General features: G+C 42.8%; 1 protein-coding gene across 2 annotated transcripts; it reads right to left on the bottom strand.

The window, feature by feature from the left end:
• Nucleotides 1-19,835: 19,835 nt before the first annotated feature.
• Nucleotides 19,836-22,965, bottom strand: LOC144464301 (uncharacterized). Of its 2 annotated transcripts, XM_078170985.1 has the most exons (4): nucleotides 22,240-22,965; nucleotides 21,748-22,141; nucleotides 20,164-20,290; nucleotides 19,836-20,065 (listed from the first exon to the last, which is right to left on the bottom strand). In XM_078170985.1, the coding sequence occupies exons 1-3, from the start codon at nucleotides 22,320-22,322 to the stop codon at nucleotides 20,255-20,257; spliced, it is 513 nt and encodes a 170-aa protein (XP_078027111.1). In that variant the 5' UTR covers nucleotides 22,323-22,965; the 3' UTR covers nucleotides 19,836-20,065; nucleotides 20,164-20,254. The 2 variants fall into 2 exon arrangements, with proteins under 2 accessions (XP_078027111.1, XP_078027112.1); XM_078170986.1 differs by lacking the exon at nucleotides 20,164-20,290.
• Between the last annotated feature and the right edge of the window lie 458 nt (nucleotides 22,966-23,423).

Genomic DNA, 23,423 nt, shown 5'->3' with positions numbered 1-23,423 from the left:
CTCTCCCTTTTATTATTAATTTGTTTACCTCACACAAGGTATGCCAATATTATTTATTTTCTTTGCTTAAATTATTATTAGGTCAAGGTGTAGTCACTCTATAAGCCTTTCGGGTTTCCGACCTCACCTGCACGTTTCCTTATTTCCTCTTCCTAACCCTAACTATAACCCTACCAAGAAAGATATGTATATGTATTTGTTTTGTTTTAAATTTATGTGTGCAAATAAATAAAAGTCTAAAAGTAAGGGTGACCAAATATCCTAAAAAATTCAGGACAGTTGTCACAGTCAGGACAAGCACAGTTGTCACAGTCAGGACAAGCAGTTGTTCTGTTTTCTGAATCCTCTCCTGTTTGTCCTGAAATTAACCATTATACTACTACTACTACTACTATAACTACTACTACTACTAATGATAATAATGTTGGGATTCACTGGACCACGGATGATTTGTCATCTGTTAAAATCTAAACTGGACACTTAAAGGCTTCCTTCTCTGCATGCTCTTTGTTCTGCAAACAAAGACAGCTATTTGACACCCATCTCCAGGATGTCTCACCTCACACCTCAGTGAGACACAGGTCTCACAACTTGATTGGACAGGACTTTTACAGTGACATGTGACTCTGTGATGTCACAGGCATCTGTAGAAAGTCTGCTCCCTTCAGACAGTCCTGCTCTCTTACTCTAGAGCTTCTGAACAGCTCACACCTCTTTCCTGCTGGGCCTGGAACAGCCCAGATGCTCAGGCCCTTGCTCCTTGCCCCGAACCATCAAAGGTGGGGCAATTGCTCACAGACTCTCTTTTTCCTGGACCACGACTTGCCCAAGCTCAAGGCTGAGGCAAACATGACCCAGAGAAGTTAGACTTGCAAGCACAAGGTTTGCAACTAGCTTTCTAGTAACAAAGAGAACCAAGTGAGTTAGCACCCAGCATCTAACTCTGTAAAGACCTCAAGCAACCAGCTTCCTCAGAGTTCCACCTTTGGAACAAAGGACAAACCAAGATTGCATCTGGAACCACAGCTCTTTCCGGCCTTCTTCTGCCAGCTAACAAAGCAGCACACCACTAAGTGACTCTTTCTTCCATCTGTTCAAGGATCGGTAACGTAACAACTGGGCATAGCTTTATCACAGCTTTACAGGCTAAGCAAGTGTGTTTAACTTGTTGTATGTGATTTAATGCAGTTTATTGAGTATTTGTCATGACTGTTTGCAGTTAGGTCATTGATTAGTTGGCTTTGCCAAAGCTAAGTGTTTAGTTTGCTAATACTGTTCACAAACAGATTCTTGCACAGAACTAAACAATTTCTGCACTAATACAGACCATTTGCAACACAAATCACATTCACATAGACTCATTAACAAATAGGCTTTCAACAGAGCTACACCCAAACAGGCATCTCAAAGTTCCCACTTCTTTTCCTTTGTCTTTGTCCTGACCACACGGTCAGACAAACACCTCCTGCAACCTGAAGCCAGCTTTGATTCATCCATCTTGTTGTTCTCTGTTGTCAGCCATTTTGTTTTGTAGGCCAAACGGCTCTTTGATCACCACACCCACACCACGCCTTTGTCTTTCTCTCTCTCTCTCTCACACACACACACACACACACACACACACATATATATACACACCAAGCTTGTATGTAGTTAGTTAGAATTTGTGTGTTTTGGTTTGCTTTGCTTGTTTGTCAATAAATATGATCCTTTGGAATCATACCTGCTGTCTGTTTAATGTTGCACAGGGGTGAATGAATAGTCAACCTCTGCTGCATCAAGAACTCCGAAATCCTTCAGGCTTTACTGTTAATTTTGGTTATTGTCATTAATTTAATTATTAATCAAAACTCCAAATTAAAAGTTTAGCATCTTTTATGAGACTGATATCTGTAACTGGCTATCATTTTTCCCTTTACGGGAATGGTGCCCCACGAGGTGATTTAATGTTAATTAAGTCACATTATTTAACATAATTATTAATGATCATAAATTATTACTAATTACTTCCGATAGCCAATTGACCCTAACATAATTGGTGCCTCCGCGTGAAGCCCTTATTTATATTGATAACATAATTGGTGCCTTCGTGTGAGACCCAGGAATGTTGACCACAACATATTTGGTGCCTCAGTGTGAAGTCCGAATTTAAATCCCTACAATAATAATAATAACAATGCAAAAAGGAGAGTTGTCTGTATGCGGTAGGACTCTGCTGAGAAGACCAATGTTGCCAACACTTTTTCTTTTTACAAAAAAAAACAGAACTAGCTCCAAAAGTTGCTAAAGTCGTCAGAAGACTCCATACACTCATTTGGATATTGGTTATGCATCAATTTTGCATAAAGGATGATGAAAGCATTTTACATCTCCACTGAATTAGATTCAATAGAAAATCCTCAGATCCAAATCCATCAGCCACAGCCACCATCTCCTGTTGCTGCAGTGCAGGACTGAGAGGTTCAGGACGTCGTTCATCCCAACAGTCATTAGACTCTTTAACGCCTTAGTCGGGGGAGGGAGCACATAGCTCATTCCCCTACTCCATCTGCACACCCTACTGCATTTTTGCACTCTCTACTTTTTTTTATTGTGTACACTGTTTACATGTAGATTATTTTTATTCTTAATTTACTTTATTTTATTTTATATTTATATTTATATTACTCATTTATGCCCTGTTTTTTTACTTGACCTACCTGTACTTGTACTTTGTATGTGCATTAGCCACTGGACACAACCATTTCCCTGCTGGGAATGCAATTGGAGTTCTCATTGCAACATGACAACTGCAGGTCCATCCTTTTGCCATCAAAAGAGTCATGCTGTCAAGTCAAGGTTATTTATTTCAATTTATCTCAGTATTTATCCATGGGCTGTTGTTCTTCATCTTGCCTCCTTCTCATTACGATGTTATCAAATACCACCACTTTGTTAGTGATTTCAGTGTCAGACGTTGACATCAAAAGCCACCTTTTGTGCCACTATGATACACCGCTGGACAGCATTACTTTGTAACACAGCAGGACAGAACCTTTCGCAGTCTTATGATATGCCGCTGGTTGGCCAGACGTTGCAATGGTATATGCTGCTGGACCACAGCAGTGGATGCGTCCAAAGACTCTAGACTTTCACTCTGGCTTTCACCCTAGAGCGCAGTGTTCATTTCCTGTATGAATGTAGAGCCAAACCATGATGTTTTTTTCTAAACCTAACCATGTGCTTTTGTTGATGTCCTGTCTTTGGTTGCAGCATCCTGGAACATCAACAGCAGATGCAGGAAGACACCTAGCATGTAATATGTAAACATGTAAAAAAAACATAAAGTCCACTGACAAAGCAGAGGTATGTAACAATTTGGGATGAGAACGTTTTGGGAGCAGCATGGATTCTGATCAGCACTTCACTTCCAATTTGACATCATTGTTGAGTTGCATTCAAAAACACTTTGAAATCTGATCTGAGTGGCAATAAACTATTGATAAACACCTCAAACTCAGGGGCGGGGCAAGGGGGGTGGCTACTTGGGCTCAAGCCTGGATGTTTTCTGAAAAGACCCGAATGTGAACTTTACTTTGGAAAAAACGTCTCATGAGTAACGTGCAGTACCGGAGTCCAACAGAGAGGCAGCAGCTGTGGGAAAGTAGCCTGCGTACTGTGTAGCCTGCCTGGGCCTGCCCTGAAGAAGAAGTGTTTCCTTGTTCATTATTCTCCAGGGTAACATGTTTTTTCCATGAGCGTGGGTGAAAGCGGAGCACTTACGATTGTTAGTGAACGGCCGGTGGTCACGGCGAGTGGGAGGACAATATGAAGGTTTAGGCTTTAGTTTGTTTCATTCATCTGCTACATAGTTCAGTATTCAATATTATGAATGTCATCATGAATAATGACAGGCACCCACTCCATGCATTAGAGGTTTTTAGGAAGAGCACACATAGTGACAGGCTCATCCCACCAAAATGCAAGGAGGTACAGAAAGTCTTTTCTGCCTGCTGCCATATGGCTTTTTAATGATCAATAGTGCTCAATAATCTGATTTTATCTCCTGATGTGTAATTATCTTAACATACTTTTAACTTATTTAACACTGATGCCTTCCTTATTTTATTCCTGAATCTATTTGTGACTGATTTGCTTTATCTATGTGTTGTTTTTCGATCCAGTATGTGGTTGCAAGTGATGCTGCTGTAACATTACAGTTTCCTTTTGTGGATTAATAAAGTGTCTTGACTTGACTAAAGGGTATGCATTTTTGTGTTCTCCAGTCCCTTTTTTTCCTCTTTAAAGTGGTGGTAATTTGAAGGTGGTGGTGTTGCAGCAAAAAACAAAAGTTCACCGTCTGGGCTAAGCCCCGGATGTCCTACAATCCTAAATCTGCCTCTGCTCGAACTGTAAACAAGGTTATGACTCTTTCTATAATGTTGGGACCTCAGCCACGTGTTTTAAACAATAGAGAGGCCTTCACAAAACCAGCGGGTCTGAGAACAAAGGAAGCCTGCCAGGCCTCCATTGGTCCACTAACTGTCAAAGGTGTAAATCACTTCCAAAATTCAAACTCTTGCTCCTTATTGGGCGACAGCGGCCAGATCCAGGTGGTCAGGTGAAATTCCCTCTGACGTCACCGAGACTTTCATTGCCATCGCACGCTGATGAACCCCGCAATGCCCATGTTATGAGCTGCTAGAAGGAAGCCAAAAGCTTTTTGTGTGCAAGTTGCTGATAGGGAGCATTTAGCTGACCTAGGCAGCCCTTTTTCTTGACTCACTCGATGAGGAAAGACACATTTTTCTATTTGTTAAAACCATTTCTCCAGAAGAAGACGGAACCACCGAGGCCCCCTTTCTTCAAACGAGTGGACTCTGCTGATCCCTCTTCTGCCACGCCGAGGATAGCCCTTTGATCCTGCTGTAGGATGCTACAGCTGCACTCATCCCATAGTAACGGAACGAGGTGGATGGGACGCACGCTTCTCGTGGCAATGGACCCAAGTAAGAGCTTTAGTCTGGGCAGAGACTTTATACTTTGCGTGTAACCTAAACTGTGACTGTGGACTTTTACTGTGTCCTTTTTGATGTTCTGATCATTGATTGCTGTTTGTTGTTATGTTTGCCAGAGCAAATTGGTTGCGTTTCATGTGGTGGATGACCCGCCGTTAGTTTGTGCTGGCCACACGCTTACAATATGCTGTATTCCTATCTGGAACAAGGACCAGCAGACGGTAGGCTGACCCCAGCTAGTCTACCAGCCTCTGAGGGATAGGAAGGCGACCACTGTGTTCCTCCACGGCCGCTGTTACACTGCACCAATTCCGAGCGCCTGCTCTCCTTATTTTCCTTTCTCCCTGTCTCTTTTTTACTAACCTACACGCACACTTGCAAGCACACACATGCACACCTTAAACTCGTGGTAGAATCACCCATTGCCCTATGACTAACTCCTTCAGAGAAGTTTGCCATTACCAAAGTTTCCACACACTCGTGCTGGCACAGCTAATTTGTTAGAGCATACAGTGTGTTTGATCTCACTGGATGCCATCTTGTGATTGCTTTAAAGGAGCACATAGGGCCAGCGGTTTTTATGACCCATTGTCTTGCTCTAATCTCCCGCCTCACACTTTTCAGTACCTGGTGTGATGTGTTTCACATCCGCCATTTCAGGTCTGTGGTAACATGTTATTAGTGTAGTATATTTAATAATTCAAAAGCTTGATTGTTTAATCGTTGATTGTTTGATAAAAATTTGTGACTTTACTAGAGCAGTCCTCCATGGTTCTTTGTGCATTGTTTATTGTATCAACAGCTGGTTGTGATGGTCAGTCCTCGGGTTCACGCCTTCTAGATTATTTGATTATAAATATTCACATATATTGGCAAACTGAGACGAGGATTTTCCCTTTTTGACTACATATAGGTTGGGCATTGAACCCTGAATCCAGGGTGGTGCCCTGGAATTAGTAATTTACCGTAATTATTTAATTTCTTAATTATTTACAATTAGTAATTAATAATCAATAACCAACCTGCCTTTAGCAAATCCCAACAATTATGAATTTTTGATCTATGTAGGTTTTATATTTAAAAACCTTTCTTCAAGCCGAGAAAAGGGATCTAAAAATCTGTGATGTCATTACAATGTAAAGTCTACGAGCCAACTGGGAACCCGGGCAGGGCCAGAGAGAGAATCATGTGCATATTCAGTGCAAGCTAGAAACTTTTTCTTGTCATATGTGCTAGGCTAGGTGAGCAGTTCTATTGGACTGACTATGTGCTGTCTTGAGGTCTGGTATTTAGTTATGATTATACATCTATGAACACAGCACTAGACTTTAAGAAGTAAAGTGTAGTTTGCATAACATTTGACATGTTTTGGGATTTTCTGAGCATATTTTAAACAAAACCCCAACAATGTATATTCAAAACTATTCCAAAACATACTGTTAATTCCAAACCATTTCCAGGCCTGGAAAACAGTTTTTTGAACCCAAGAACTTTTCCAGGAATTTTATGACCGAAATGGGAAATAGCTTTCATTGGACCCCATATGGCGGTTTGAACTCAGGATGGGGGGTTCAAACCATGGGTCAGGGGAGCCCTTATGTGTAGTTTGCATGTTCTCTCTGTGTCAACGCAGGTTTTCTTTGGGTGCTCCGGCTTCCTCCCACAGTCCAAAGACATGCAGGTTTATAATTAAGTGCAACACACACTGCCGCCAGCGCGGCGATGTGGCCGTCAAGTACCGCCCCCCAACACACATTGGCAGCGGCACGCAGCAGCACCGTCAACACTGAAGTGTATTTCCCATCCCAGCCCACTAGGTGGCTGTACCTACACTAGTTGCCAACGGTTGCCAACTGCTAGTAACGGAAGAAGAAGAGGAAAAACTTTGAGGCAACAACAACTTGGATTTCACGGGTGAGTTTCTTATCAAAATTGTCTTATTAAAAATTTGAAGCAATCGGAGTTGATACTACGGTGACCGAGGAGTACATAAAAGGCTTTTATCGCAGCGCCGGCCGAGCTGGAAATAGAGCAGTGGGCTGAAGCAGAGCGGCGCAGGGACATGAAAATTTCCCTTTGTTAAATAGGAGACAAACATTTAGTGAATCAGCCAGTGTCCATTTTCAGTTTGTGCAAATAAAATCACTGTACAGCAATTTCTGTTTCAGTAAAAAAGTAGAAGGCCAGCAAACCATAATGAAATATTTCCATTACACTCATCCTCAGACAAATAAGTGTTCTGTGTTGTGCCCTCTCACCCCAGCTGAAGCCCTCTCTGACTGGCACTCCCTGATCACCCTAATGAGGCTCGGGCACAAACTGGGGCGAGAGGGCACTGCCATTATCTGGTGTCTCCCCCATTAAAATCGCCTCTAACAGCCATGACCATCCAACACACAGTCATCCTCCACTACAATTAGCGGGTAAAAATTATGCAAATATAAACTAGTGGAGTTGCTGAGAGGTTGCAGAACACAGAGGCATATAAGCAGGGAGGTGATATGAAGGAGAACTGGGGAGGTATGTTGTCCAGAGGGCAGCCAGTGATTAGTAGCATCAACCTATTCATTGTCACGGCAGTAATGTTGTTTGGGTGGGGACAGAGTGGGGTGACAGAGTGACAGGGGTAATTACTTAGGAGAGGTCACCCTGAGGTGGCATAGGGTGAGACAACACTGCTGGAGACCCGCTGGCCCCCCATGTCACTGACAGCGACCGAGTGAACTCTGTGCCGCCATGCTACAGAGAGGTTGCTGTACATACGCTACACTACACAACAGTGAACACAGAGGCATACATAGGTCTACATCACATGTAAATCTGATGATACACACACACACACACACACACACACACACACACTTTTCTAAACTGAAAATTGTGTATACTTCATTTTTAGTGACTGTTTTTGAATGTGTGCTGTGCAGTTTCAGATTTTATGTATATTTAGATATTTGTTCCTGACTCCTGCATTGGGTGACCCACAAAAAAAAAGACAATTCACAGGTGATATGTTGTTCTAATTTTATTTCTGGGTCCGGTTCTGGTTAAATCAAAGAACATGCTGGTAGGATCATGGGTGTTTGATGATAAATATATGAAAGAAAATAAAAATAATCATACTTTTATTTAATGTTTCAACATTTTAATCCTCTGACTGCTGACTTTGTGTGTTGACTCTGCTTTCTACTTGGAATATGAGAGCTGCTTCAGTCTGGTTTGTTCTAACAGGGACGTTAACTGTGCTAATGTGCTGCTTAATATAAGAGAATAAGCCAAAAATATATAAATAAATAAATAATTTCAAATTTCCCAAATAACCTTAATTTTAAAATATATTATCTTATTTATTTTATGTATGTAATAGCCAAAAATGATCACTGTAAATGTCCTGCCAAACCAAATTATTTGAACAGCACATACAGGATTTTCAGTCAGGCCGCTGATCTTCTTAGAACAGGCTGCAGTTGCACGTCGCAGTGGCGGGGCAGGTTTGTTCTACCGTTGCAACCATCTATTGATTTAGCCATTAGCCGATTCTCGAAATTGACTTACAATGTGTCATCCACCACACTGAACTTCAGACTACATTCATTTTTGATCAGTTATATTATGCTTGATGGCTTATATGGTGTGTACTGCATTAGCTCAGAAAACAAGACAGATTTCAGTGCATTCTAAAGTGACCCGTGTGAGTGTTATCTGATCTCACTTCACTATTATGGAGCTTTATCCCTATCTTTATTCAAGAGAGTGGTCTATCAGTTTGAGAGCATTATTTATTGATTTCACGTTCAAAAACCCAGCCCTCGCACTCAAATAGCCTCTGCTTGCGCTTGGATCTACTTTGTTTCTGCTCAAACTGTGTGCTTACACTCAGATACAATGTTGCTTGCACAGCTTTCCTGCCTCTCGTCCAATCAAATTACTCGGTCGTATTTATATGTATGTATGTATATATATATATATATATATATATATACACATATTTATATATATATATGTATGTGTGTATTATACAACAGTTAGTTCCAACTGAGTAATTTGATTGGACGAGAGGCATTCCGTGAGTGCTGATATAGAGTAGAACATCACTGGGACTTGTAACAGTAAAATCACTCTGCTTATAGGTGTTATAAATATGAATACAACCGTTAATTAACCAGCTGTCACACTCGCTACATTGACGCAAAACCGACACTATAGCGTTACACCAAGAAGATGGATATTTTCCCCAAAATTACATTTGAATTAAATTATGAGTGGTTGTCAGGAGAGGACAAGGAAAAGGAAAGCTAGGACTCTTCAGTGCAGACCTCCAGGTGTGTTTGAATCCGGCCGTGCCAACATCCAGGTTTGCAACGTTTCATCAGCCGAACTGGACAAAGTTACACAGTTGCAGATCAATGTAAATACAAAGTAACTTGTGAGTTCCTGGCGTGTGTGCTGCGTTGCCTGGCAACAGACTGGGGGAACTCGGTTTTACATACTTAAATAATTTATTTAATCACTTTTTGTTAACATTTCCTTACTCAGCATTGCTGTTTAAGCTGTTGTTGAACTGTTGTATAAAAGCAATATCACACTCGAGGTCATGACGTTGTATTGTATATCGTCACGCCTGTAATTGTTTTTGACCAAATCACTGCTATTGTCTTGTCAACTGTGTCAACTTTCCATCTTCGTATTTTACCCTGAAACCAAAGTGTTCCCAAACGGAGGACTTAAGGTTTGCGGGTGGGTCTTCAGGTTCGTCAGGCTCACTTGCCATGTTGTCAAAATGCGAGAATGCGCTGCACAAAGTGAAGGCGGAGATTTATGGTCGGACTCGGTCCGTCACTCAATTATGTCCGTCGGGGAACTAGATATTTTAAATGGTTCGGCTCGCAAAAACGGAATTAAAATAAAACAAAATAAAATAAAATAATATCCTGTGCCCAATAATTCGGTACAGGGTCGTGCCGAACCGAAAGTCGCATACCAAACGGTTCAACACAAATACATGTACCGTTACAGCCCTAATATATACATAGATATATATAGATATATGTAAGGGATAATGTATAGTGAGCCGGTGACTGTTGAAAAAGTAACTCCCGACAGGGGAAGAGGGTGGGAGTGGATGAACCCGGTTAAAGAGTCCCCGCCTGGACGGGACGCTCTAATACTAAAGCGAGCGCGCCCACAAGGAGGCAGGGATCATTTCATTGGTCAACAGTAACGACCGAGTAATTTGATTGGACGAGAGGCAGTATATATATATGTGTTAAATGTTCTTCCCATGCTTCCTTTACCACTTTTGGAATAAAGGGACTGCACACGTGCGGCATATGTATATATATATACATATGGCGCACGTCTGGGCGGGTACTCTTTAACCGGGTTCATCCACTCCCACCCTCCAGGCCTTTATTTAATGTTCTTCCCATGCTTCCTTTACCACTTTTGGAATAAAGGGACTGCACACATGTGCCATATGTGTATACATACAGTACAGGCCAAAAGTTTGGACACACCTTCTCATTCAATGCGTTTTCTTTATTTTCATGACTATTTACATTGTAGATTCTCACTGAAGGCATCAAAACTATGAATGAACACATGTGGAGTTATGTACTTAACAAAAAAGGTGAAATAACTGAAAACATGTTTTATATTCTAGTTTCTTCAAAATAGCCACCCTTTGCTCTGATTACTGCTTTGCACACTCTTGGCATTCTCTCCATGAGCTTCAAGAGGTAGTCACCTGAAATGGTTTCCACTTCACAGGTGTGCCTTATCAGGGTTAATTAGTGGAATTTCTTGCTTTATCAACGGGGTTGGGACCATCAGTTGTGTTGTGCAGAAGTCAGGTTAATACACAGCCGACAGCCCTATTGGACAACTGTTAAAATTCATATTATGGCAAGAACCAATCAGCTAACTAAAGAAAAACGAGTGGCCATCATTACTTTAAGAAATGAAGGTCAGTCAGTCCGGAAAATTGCAAAAACTTTAAATGTGTCCCCAAGTGGAGTCGCAAAAACCATCAAGCGCTACAACGAAACTGGCACACATGAGGACCGACCCAGGAAAGGAAGACCAAGAGTCACCTCTGCTTCTGAGGATAAGTTCATCCGAGTCACCAGCCTCAGAAATGGCAAGTTAACAGCAGCTCAGATCAGAGACCAGATGAATGCCACACAGAGTTCTAGCAGCAGACCCATCTCTAGAACAACTGTTAAGAGGAGACTGCGCCAATCAGGCCTTCATGGTCAAATAGCTGCTAGGAAACCACTGCTAAGGAGAGGCAACAAGCAGAAGAGATTTGTTTGGGCCAAGAAACACAAGGAATAGACATTAGACCAGTGGAAATCTGTGCTTTGGTCTGATGAGTCCAAATTTGAGATCTTTGGTTCCAACCGCCGTGTCTTTGTGAGACGCAGAAAAGGTGAACGGATGGATTCCACATGCCTGGTTCCCACTGTGAAGCATGGAGGAGGAGGTGTGATGGTGTGGGGGTGTTGGGGATTTATTCAAAATTGAAGGCACACTGAACCAGCATGGCCACCACAGCATCCTGCAGCGACATGCCATCCCATCCGGTTTGCGTTTAGTTGGACCATCATTTATTTTTCAACAGGACAATGACCCCAAACACACCTCCAGGCTGTGTAAGGGCTATTTGACCAAGAAGGAGAGTGATGGAGTGCTGCGGCAGATGACCTGGCCTCCACAGTCACCGGACCTGAACCCAATCCAGATGGTTTGGGGTGAGCTGGACCGCAGAGTGAAGGCAAAGGGGCCAACAAGTGCTAAACACCTCTGGGAACTCCTTCAAGACTGTTGGAAAACCATTTCAGGTGACTACCTCTTGAAGCTCATGGAGAGAATGCCAAGAGTGTGCAAAGCAGTAATCAGAGCAAAGGGTGGCTATTTTGAAGAAACTAGAATATAAAATATGTTTTCGGTTATTTCACCTTTTTTTGTTAAGTACATAACTCCACATGTGTTCATTCATAGTTTTGATGCCTTCAGTGAGAATCTACAATGTAAATAGTCATGAAAATAAAGAAAACGCATTGAATGAGAAGGTGTGTCCAAACTTTTGGCCTGTACTGTATATATATATATATATATATGTGTATATATATATATATATATATATATATATATATATTTATATACACATACGGTGCCCGGACGGGACGCTCTAATACTAAAGCAAGCGCGCCCACAAGGAGGCAGGGATCATTTCATTGGTCAACAGTAAATCTGGCATTCTATTGGTTGGCGGATTTTGACAGGGTTGTTACACAAAAAAATCCAAGCGCAGGGCAGAAATCTGAGAGCAGAAATTCCGTGAGCGCACAGGAACAGCTTGAGCGGGAGGAGAAAAGCCGAAGCTCGAGCAGGAAATCTGTGCAAGCAACATTGTATCTGAGTGCGAGCAACATGGTATCTGAGTGCAAACCCACAGTCTGAGCAGAAACAGAGTAGATCCAAGCGAGGTGCAGGTGCAAAGTGCACCTGGCTCTGGGAGCTATTTAGTTCAAACCTGCAGAGTATGACTTGTAGTTTGGTTAGATAGAGGACGGATCGTATTCCCAACACACCAATCACTCCAGACTGCTTCCTCTAAAGAGTCCTGTGTGGTTGTTTTGGTCAACACCAGGGTACAATTGCTGTGTTCAGAGTCAAACAAAAGGTCACAACCCAGGTTAAAAAAATTCCCTAAGATACAAATTTGCATAAGGTTTTACAAAATGACACATTGTTAAAATCACATTCATTACACTAACAGTATCAAAGTCACAAATGTTATAACTATGACCTTGCTGTCATATCACACACTTTTAGGGTAGTCTGAACTACTTGCTGCTTGGGTTACACCATCTGTACACACTCCTAATCTTTGTCCTGCTCCTAAACTAGCCCCTGAATTCTTGAAAAATTAAGGACCAGCCAAAGTGTTCTCCATCCAAAAGTTTAAAACTGGTGCTCACAAGGATAGAAATATAAGAACACAAACACAGAGAGACAAAGCCTGAGGGGAAGTGACAGAGCCACCAGGAAGCATTGCAGAGCCTGCTGTGAGTAGAGGAGTGTAGCTCTAGCTCTCTCCACAGATCAGCTCCACAAAGAACTCCCTCTGTCAGTGGTTTACCTCTCTTCATACGACTTGTCACTGCGCTCTTCCACTTTAGTGCCTCTCTCACTTAGATGAAGCCATGTTAGAGTGAGGGTGGAAGCAAGGCACTCTAATGCATTCAGAGGAGATTGGTTGTGAAGTCTGGCTCCCCCCTATGCTCTTCCTCCGAGGCTGGCCTATTGATTGTTGTGTGTGTTGCTGCATCCTGAGATCCCCGTCAAGCCTTGTTATGGCAGAGGCGTTCCTCTGCCCGGCTTTGGCAGGTAACTACAGTGGTGCCGTCTGGAATTCTAACAGCTCCTGAGCTTCATCAGACACATTTGGGCTTACTTCTCTGTTTTTGTTTCCCTGTTGATTCCATTTTTGGTTTTGAATGGTCACTGCTTTGGAGATTCTGCACTACACCTGTCAGTTAACTCTGAAACTTTTTTTCTTTCCAAACAAAGTTTGAGTTTCTGTCAGAGGTGCTCTTTGCTGTGTCTGCCAGTATAGTAATTGTAGCATTTTCTATTAAGGTTCTAACCACTGTAGCACACTTGATAGTGCTGTCTCAAAATTTAGTGGGGTCCTAAGGGTTACTAAGGATCGCAAGAATCTCCAATATGTTCTCATCCCAAGTTGTCACATATCGCCACTTTGTCAGTGGACTTTACGCAGGCACCTTGCTGTAAGACTTTGCGGTTGTTAAGACGAAAAGCCCATTCAGATCTGCTGGACATTGCAGTGTTTCTCCAGAATCAGTTGGACACATATGGCAAGCTCAATGGATACAAGATGATGCATCTGAAATGCATTCAGGCTGGCTATGTGGTGACTCAAGTAAAGTGCCTGCGTGAAGTCGGCAGACTAATGATAACGCCATCTATATGACTTAAAGACAAGAGTATCTCCCAGTGTCTCAAACCCAAAACAGAGTTAAACTGGATTAAACTAAACAAGCGGGTCATGTTTGCTTCCATTATATCGAGCTCTCAAGAAAGAAATGCAAGCGTCTGTTGTTCTATTGCTCTCTTAACTCAGAAAAAAAATAATCAGAAAAACAGAAAAAATTACCCTGAAAAAAAAGACTACGAAAAACAGAAAAAAAATCCACCAAAAACAGAAAAAATTACACAGAAAAACAGAAAAATAAAAAAATTACTGGAAAAACAGAAAAAATTACTCAATAAAACAGATTTTTTTTTTATTTGTCAAGTGAATGCAATACACTTCCATACAAAATATTTCCTAACACTATATAAGTTATTTGAACTATGTACATTGTTAAGGTTTTGAAATGTAGTCATTTCTATGAGCAGATTGAGAAGGCGTTCATTCATTCCTCTGGCATCACTTCATGTTTTCACGGGGTTTTTTACTACATGTAACATGGCGTAATGATGCCATTATGAATGTATAACATGATGACACAAAAGACAGAAGCCTTAGCTTTCTGCTGATAAAAGAATGGATGTTCTAGCTTTTATGTTTTGTTTTTTTAAGATTGATATATACAGGATAATGTAAAAATGATCTCCTGCAGCCATTTTACGGAAATTCCCGGGGAAAGTCCAACATCATTAGAGCAAAATGCTACATTTGCACCACATGTAAGGTAAGGTAACAGAAGGTAATGACATGGTGACAGGAAAGACAATAGCCTTAGTTTTCTGCTGCAAAATGAATGTTTTAGCTATTATGGTTTTATTTTAGATCAAGATGTATATACAGGCTTATGCAAGTTAACAATCTCACATGGCCATTACGGGGAAATTCCCAAGGAAATTCCGGCAAAATACGATGATTGCACTGCACAATTGAAAAGGAAATGTCAGGTCATGACACAATGACCCTAAGCTTACACTGCAAAAAGAATGAATGCTCTAGCTATTATGGTTCTAATTTTAGATCTATTTAGACAGTAATATGCAAAGAACGATGTCCTGCAGCCATCTGCGGGAGGTCCATTTTGAAAGGGCCAAGTTGTAAGTAACTTAAGGTTTGGCTGTTACACCACTCTGTGTGTTATATGGTGCATTAAATTTACCTTTCACCATTTTGTTTGTTGCTAAATTTTGACTGTGTATTGTATGCCCTCTAAAGTGCTCAAAGAACAAACAAAGTAGTGTACATAGTGGCATGAATGCAACTTTTTCTCAAGATATTTCGCAGGACACAAGCAGATTTTAATGTTATCATGGCAGTCACATGAATAAACTGGGAGCAAGGTTATTGTTCTGTGGACCACCACACAGGTGTGTCGGAGTGTTATGAGCTGACCATTAGAGCTCAGACTGAATGCACTGTTCCCACAGGACAATGGACAGCCTTGATACTTTGCAGCGTGCTTGTGAAGAGTTAATCTCAGTAAATATTTTCTACAGACGTTTTTGTGGTTGATTACCCGGCTTGCCCCTGTACATATGCAGCCCTGGCCTGGAAGAACAAGGGGGACAAACTCAGCCCTCCATTTACCACTCATTCGATGCACTCATCCATGCAGCCTCCCTCCTTTGCTCTCTCATCTCATCCCATCGCTCTCCACTCTGCCCATTAACTTCAATTAATGTGATGGTTCATCAGTGGTGGAGGACTCTGTCATGGGGCCGTACCCCACTACTTATCTGATTACTCTTAATGGGAGAAAATACGATAAACAAATTCAATTATCCCTGACCTATTTCCAATGGTGGGGACATAGGATTATTATTCATGTCATCTCTGAAATATGAATATGAAGAGAACTAATTACCTTGGTGTCACGTTATGGATAGACAGGGTATGTAAATATATTCCATATTCATGGTGATGAACTACTCTGCATTGTAAAGGCCAGAGAGGGAGTGAGTGATACTGAAGATGAACACCCCCTGTTGTGTCCTCAGTGGCCATCAATTCTTCACAGAGAGTGGCCTTCATCCACCTGTATTGATGACTGGAATGCCGGTGCCGTAGATTCCTCCTGCAACCACACAAATGATGAAGACAGATGGATATAGATTTAATTAAATCCAGACCTGAATGTATTAAGATTGAAGGAGGTAATTGAAGATGAATGCATGCTATGGCTGCTAATCCAAGCCCTGGTTTATATCCTCCCTCCAAGAATTTCACAGACCGGCTCTACAACAAATGAAGAAGGAGCTACATGTAATGCTGGGTTTCAAATGGTGTTCATCCTTAAATTAAGTGATAATAGCACGGGGTTCTTGCTCATATCAATGAACTTCCTAATATTCATGACAATTCCATTAACATGACAAGAGAAGTATGGTTTGCTGTTTGTGGAAAAACGAGTAGTGAGAATATTTTTGTTGTTGTTTAATAAAGCTACATTAGTCACGATTGTGTAAAGTGAAAGGAATTGGTAATAAAGGCAAGAAAATTTTACACAGTGCTGCAGCTCCCCTCTACTCCGCAGGACATTCAGTCTTTAGCTCATCCTTTTAGTTTTGTGGCCTGGAAACATCACCTTCATAATGTTTATCTTAAAACATGTGGCTGTTTTCAGCAAAAAGAAGCTCAAATAAACTCACTGTATATTACCTGCCTGGCACCAAACAGCAGATGAAAAAAGTAGGTAAGCAGCTGATGACCATAGTGGATCTTAAGTGCAGTTAAACATACTGTCTTCTTTTATTTCTTATTCTTTATTTTTTTGTCAGAAGTTGGTGGAGACCAAAATTGGAGCTAAAAGAAAAGTGAATCCTAGACTTTTATTCATAAGGTGGACAAAAACACCACTCCAAATAAATGCTAATGTTGCTCCAAATAGAATAAATACGACGTTTGCTAGCAGGTTAGCCATACTGTGTTTTCAGCTTGTTTTACTGCCCTCAAGTGGTCAAAAATCTATTAATGCAGCTTTAAGTAGCATTATAAGTAGGGGTGTAACAATACAAGTAGTCATACTGAACCATTTGATGTGGGGCGTTTTCGCTGCAGTATGCATTACAACCGAAGAATTTGATGAATTATCCAATTACATTTGGAAAATAAAATATACAGCTTAAACTGTGTTTAATATAATGTTGTCACTGCTCTCAACAAGGCAGCCCACATGACGAAACAGGGGACATGCTGTCTGTCCCTCCCACCCCGAAACCAGAACATTCTACTCTAGTGAGACACACCAGGAGTCAGCTATGCTAAGCTGGTTTGGAGCCACTTTGGTTTCACTGTGAATTATGAGGGCGATGGGATGGTGAGAGAGAGAGCCATAGATAATAAAACAACAGTAAGCACTGGGCTGAATGAGTCTTTACTCAGCATCTAACCCAGTAGTACAGTAACATACACAACCCCTGAGCTGAAGCATGAGCCGCTGTGCAGTGACAGACTATCATTCAGCAGATGACAGCAGCTAATGTTGGCACAAAGCACACAACCAAAGCAGTTTGCTGCAACTGCCAGCGGACTGGGTAGCCAATTCTGCAGAAAGACTAAAAGGTTTGTTAGTGATGGCTGTTAAGCTTGTGCTTATATGACTGTGGCATTTAACAGAGATGTTTATTCATATATTTATTGAGTTGAATTAGCTCAGGGACCTTATGGGATGTAGCGAAGTCACCACAGACACACAATGGGCGACAGAAACGACACTGATACTATGCGCTCTTATGTTTGTAGTAATGTAGTATTTATAAAGTAGGGGAGGACTTTTGTTAAAGATGGCTCTAGTGCGTAGTTGAGCAGGCTTTTAGGCCCAACAAAAAAATCTTGGACTCAGAAATGGTGAACAGTTTCACAGTCTTACTCCACAGTCCAGTATTTCACAGTTCAGTTCAGTCTGTTTACATATTTTCAACAAGGATTTTCTAACATGTTAGTTTTCATGCATTTAAAAATTTAAACAAGGAAATGTGTATGATATTTCTATTTCTTTTGCTATATTGACAATGTATCAAACCTTGACACCACTGTACCACATCAAACCCAAATGTGAATTTTGTGAACCGTTACATCTCTAATTATATGTATTGTTATCTTAACTGTCTTTCAATATGTTTTCAAGTTGCACCATGAAAATCATGTAAAACAAGTCAAACTGCACTGGAAATAAGATCATCAACAGTACATGAGATTATTTAAGTCCATTTAGATCTGCTCAATTTTAGAACAATTTTCAGACTATGTGGTATCAGATGACTTGTTCAGATAGGTAAGTGCCTTTCCTCATTATGGCATTGTGTCTGTGGAATAGCATGGGCTCCCTCTGTTGGCTGCCAGCTGGCCTGTGCTTTACTGGTAATAGAGGAGATGTGGGGCCAGTGTGACTGTCACTGGAGATAAATGGGGATCCAGAAGTGTTCAGGCCACTGTTCCTGCCCCAGTCCCCCCTCACAAAGAAACCCTACCACATCTTCAGAGATGAAGAAATTCACTTGATTTAACCTCCGCTGAGAACCAGTGACTGCTATTCTAAGGCCATGTGCTTCCTTATACTGAGCTGCTGACTGCTGGTGTTTAAACCCTCGTGTGCCTGCTTCTCTTTCTCTTTTCCTTTTTCCCTTATGCACTTCCCTCTCCAGCATTCTGTTTCTGTGTATATGTGTGTGAGTGTGTGTATATTTCTCTCTATCTCAGAATACGCCGGCGCTTGTGTCTCGAAGAGTTCACTGACTCTAAAGGATCGATGAAGGGAGGAGATTCAGAGCCAATTATTTTCAGCTTAATGGTCCCTAGGGTGCAGGGGTGAGCAACAACAAAACGCCTTCAAGAGACATCAATTCTGGACAAGCCAGCTCCTCCATCTCTGTGCTGCCACAGTGTGGGCATCAGCTCCCAGCTCTCTGGAGGAGAATGAAGCGCACACTGCAGTGCACACTCGGACGCACATGCAGTTATGAACACACACACAAATACATACAACAGTAACAGCAGCTGGCAAGTGTAGCTCTCACGTCACAATGCCACAGTGACTATCAGCACTGAACCAGGAAAGCTGCTTGATGGCAAACAGATGCAAACAAAAATCATACAGTTAAGATAAGAATACAGTTAAAGGACCATTTCTCTGTTTTTGTTTCTCGTTATTTATGCAAAGCAATTACAAGCTGCTGTAAGTTCCAGTTTATTTCAGCCTGGCAATAAAATCAATTGATACCTGCTTAAGATACATATTTCACCACAATGAACATCTGGTTCACTTTTTTTCTCTAAAATGATGTCATTATGTGACATACCAGAGTTTATCCAGGAGCTACTAACAAAGTTCTAACACCATCCCTTTCAGAAAGTTTATTTTGTTCATTGTTTTTCATGAGGGTTTGATTTAGAATAGAGAAATGACAAAGTTCACATGCTTTTCCAACCCATGACTTCAGGGGAAAGTCCTGAGCAAAAGTCCTTTTTATTATGAGGAATCAGTTTCATTGTTACAAGTGCTCGGGACTACTTTCTTGTTTACTGCTGTCAGCGCATTGGTCACATGATCGCAGCCTTTCAAAGTATATGGGATATGTACAATTTTGGGTGCAGTGGCTTTTGTAGAACACACAAAAAATTTGTGTGAATAGCTTGGTTCATTAAATTGCTTTTGTGAACGGCCAACTGCAAAGGATGGTGTCATTTCTTGCACATACAATAGAGATTGATGATATAAAATGTAAAAGATTTTATATCGTCAAAGAACATTTTGTAAGACAGGCCACTTTGCACTGATTGTAAATGGACTGTCGTAACAAAGCTGTGGTGTGTTGGACCCAAAACACAGACTCCAGGCAGAGCACAGTGATCACAGGTTTATTAGTGGAGACAGAGTAAGTAAGTAAGTAAGTAAAGGGAAAAGGGGCTCGGTGAATGGAGTGGGGTCAGGGAAGCAGGGCAACGGAGGTGGCTGAGGGCAACAGTGGAGCAGAGGCAGGCAGTGGCTGGCAATGGCAGATGGAGGGGAGCTGAGTGGATGAGATGACCGAAGCAGGTCCAAGGGAGCAGCAGGCAGTGCAGGAGAGGATTCCTGGGACAAGGAAACAAAGGTTAGTTCTCAGTTGGCTACACACTGGAGCAAGAACCACACAGAAACAAAAGGCTAGAGGTTGGCCTGACGCAAAGTACCGCAAAGGAAACTGCAGCGATCTGGCAGTGAGTGACTGAAAAACTGGAATATTTGAGCAGAGGCTTGATGAGCTGATGGGCATCAGGTGTGTCACCTGCAGCAGCTGCCAGATCCTGGGACCTGCCCCTGTAGGAGAGAGAGTGAGACACACAAGGGAGGGAGGGGAAAAACACACCAGGAACAGACTGCACAGGTGTGGATATGACAGTACCCCCCCCCCCCCCCAATGGTCACCACCCAGCAACCCACCAGGCTTGTCCAAATGAGCTCGGTGAAACTCTGTCACAAACTGGCTTGAGCTGCAAGATGTGGAAAACTGGGTGCACTTTGAGGGAGTTGGGGAGCTTAAGGTTGAGAGCAGCAGGATTAATGACGTCAGTGACCTCAAAGGGACCCAGGTAACAATTTCCAAGACTCAGTCTTAAGGGGAATATTTTTGGAGGACAACCAAACTTTCTGGCCTGGATGATATGTGGGTGTTGGAGTGCTTTGTCTGTCACCCAGACAATGGCTCTTCTCAGCAGAATGGAGCAGGGCAGAGCGGGCGCTTTTCCAGACCCTGCGGCAGCGGCAGAGATGATGGTGCACTGAAGGTACAGCAATCTCCCCTTCCTGTGCAGGAAACAAAGGGGGAAGGTATCCCAGAGCACACTCAAAAGGTGTCATACCTGTAGCAGCACTGGAAAGGGAGTTGAGAGCGTACTTAATCCAGGCAAGGTGAGTACTCCAGGAAGTAGGATCTCGGGCCGCCACATACCACAGGGCTGCTTTCAGGTCTTGGTTCACCCACTCCGCCTGCCTGTTGGTTTGTGGATGGAATCCAGAGGACAGGCTGACCGACACACCAAGGGCTGAGCAAAACACCTTCCAAACATGTGAAGTGGATTGAGAACCCCAGTCTGAGACAATTTCTGAGGGGATACCATGGAGCCTGAAGACATGGTTCACCAGGAGATCTGCTGTCTCGCGGGCTGAGGGAAGTTTCTGGAGAGCAACAAAGTGAACAGAAAAAAAAAGGTCTACTATGGTGAGGATGGTGGTGTTACCTTGGGATGGGGGCAGCCTGGTGACAAAGTCCACAGCAATGTTAGACCAGGGATGGGCTGGGAATAGGCAGGCACACACCTGACAGGCAGCGATGAAGGCTCATGTGTCAGCATCTATGGTGGGCCACCAGAACTGACGCTGGGTGAGCTTGAGGGTCCGGTTATACCCGGGGTGGCAAGCTATGCGGGAGCCGTGCCCCCACTGAAGAACCTGAGACCGTACAGATTCCGGGACGAAGAGTCTGTCAGGTGGGCCATTACCTGGGTCTGGCTGAGTGCGTTGAGCCTCTCTGATGACCTCAATCTCCCAGGTGACCGCCCCCGCAACACAGGAGGGAGGCACAATGGTGTCAGGGCTCGAGGGGGATTACATTTAAGGGGATCCCCTGAGTAAGACTCCGGGTCCGCAATGTGAGGCTCTCTACTGGAGGGAGAACTGGAGGAAGCAGCTGCAGGAGGGGAGCTATGAGACTGAGCGGCAGAGAGCTGTGAGATTTGGTCTGTGATCATAGAGAGTTGTGTAGAAAATTGACTTACTTGCCTGACGAGAGCGGTGGAGTTGTCCAGTAGGTTGCTGAGTAGGTGGTCGTGTTTACAGAGAAGTTCCTCTTGACTGGAGAGTGTGAGCCGGAGGGAATCAGAGTCTGCAGGATCCATGATGGCCAGATCGTTCTGTCGTAACGATGCTGTGGTGTGTTGGACCCAAAACACAGACTTCAGGCAGAGCACAGTAATCACAGGTTTATTAGTGGAGACAGAGTGAATGATGAGGGAACAGGGGCTCGGTGAGTGGAGCGGGGTCCGGGAAGCAGGGCAACAGAGGTGGCTGAGGGCGACAGTGGAGAAGAGGCAGGTAGTGGCTGGCAATGGTAGGTGGAGGGGAGCTGAGTGGATGAGATGGCCGAAGCGGGTCCAGTGCAGCAGAGGATTCCTGGGACACAGAGACAAAGGTTAGTTCTCAGTTGGCTACACACCAGAGCTAGAACAACACAGAAACAAAAGACTAGAAGTTGGCCTGACGCAAAGTACCGCAAAGGAAACTGCAGCGATCTGGCAGTGAGTGACTGAAAAACTGGAGTATTTGAGCAGAGGCTTGATGAGCTGATGGGCATCAGGTGTGTCACCTGCAGCAGCTGCCAGCTCCTGGGACCCGCCCCTGTAGGAGAGACAATGAGACACGCAAGAGAGGGAGGGGAAAAAACACACCAGGAACAGACTGCAGAGGTGTGGATATGACATGGTCAAATGTATGAGCTTGTGGTCCCGTATCCTGGCTAAGATACAGTGGCGATTTTCATCATCCACACATCAGTTTTCTCTTTAAGCAGATTCTGCATATGTATGCAGAGTCCATAGGCAACGGACAAGGCTTTGGTATCAGAAGTAACCTAGGGCCTCAAATAAAGCTGTGCGTGGATTCGATCCTACAACATGGCGTACCCAGAAACCACAGAATCCACATATGCTAACAAATCTTCAGATATATAAAACTGTGCGGCGCACACCTGCACGCAATCGTCTCATTATCAATACCCACCTGCAGTGAATTGTGTACGCGTGTGCTCCTCCTCGTCTCATCCCACTTCGTCACCCATTGTAGGGCCACAATCATCCATAAATGGTCAATGCTCAATAGCTCATGAATGTCCAGATGGTTTTAAGGACCCCTTGCTGGGTCTTTTATTGAGGGAGAGATGGAGACAACACAGTCAAAGAAGGAAGCAAATTAAAAAAACAAGCAGTGTGGCAACCTGTGGCGGATGCCGTAAACAGTGTGGGATCGACGCACAGAACAACTGCCAAGGTGAGTCGCTGTGGTTTTTATTGTGTGTTTTGTTTTTATCTCTTCTATTTTGTAGCACTTTGAAATTTATTTTAAATGAAAAGTGCAATATAAATAAAATGTATTATTTATTATTAGGTGAAAAAGAAATGGTCAGACACCAAAGTAGAAGCCAGAAAAACACTTGCAGTCCACAGACAAAGCTTCCAGTCAACTGGTGGTGGTCAGGGAGAACCTCCACCCTGGCCATTTGATGTGAGTGTTGCAGTGATCCTTGGGTAAAACCCTTCTGTCTGGCATTGGGCCAGAAGCTGAGGGAGACACAGATGCTGTTGCGGATGCCACCGATAACGGTAAGGCCAACGTTTGATACCAACGCTGACCTTAAAGTTTTACTGAATTTCAGTAATAACGACACACATTGCATTTA

This window comes from Epinephelus lanceolatus, chromosome 9 (genome assembly GCF_041903045.1).
Source record: "Epinephelus lanceolatus isolate andai-2023 chromosome 9, ASM4190304v1, whole genome shotgun sequence".
NCBI classification, from domain to species: Eukaryota; Metazoa; Chordata; class Actinopteri; order Perciformes; family Serranidae; genus Epinephelus; species Epinephelus lanceolatus.
The sequence above is the reverse complement of the archived record's forward strand: the minus strand, read 5'-3'. Positions and strand labels throughout refer to the sequence as shown.

Bases quoted from the DNA above. Each gene is read 5' to 3' on its own strand.
- LOC144464301 (XM_078170986.1), bottom strand. From the start codon at position 22,322: ATGCCCATCAGCTCATCAAGCCTCTGCTCAAATACTCCAGTTTTTCAG. The intron at 22,142-22,239 runs GTACTTTGCGTC...TCTGTGTCCCAG, and splicing joins TCGCTGCAGTTTCCTTTGCG to GAATCCTCTGCTGCACTGGA. The intron at 20,066-21,747 runs GTAAGTCAATTT...TCCTTGTCCCAG, and splicing joins CCACCGCTCTCGTCAGGCAA to GAATCCTCTCCTGCACTGCC.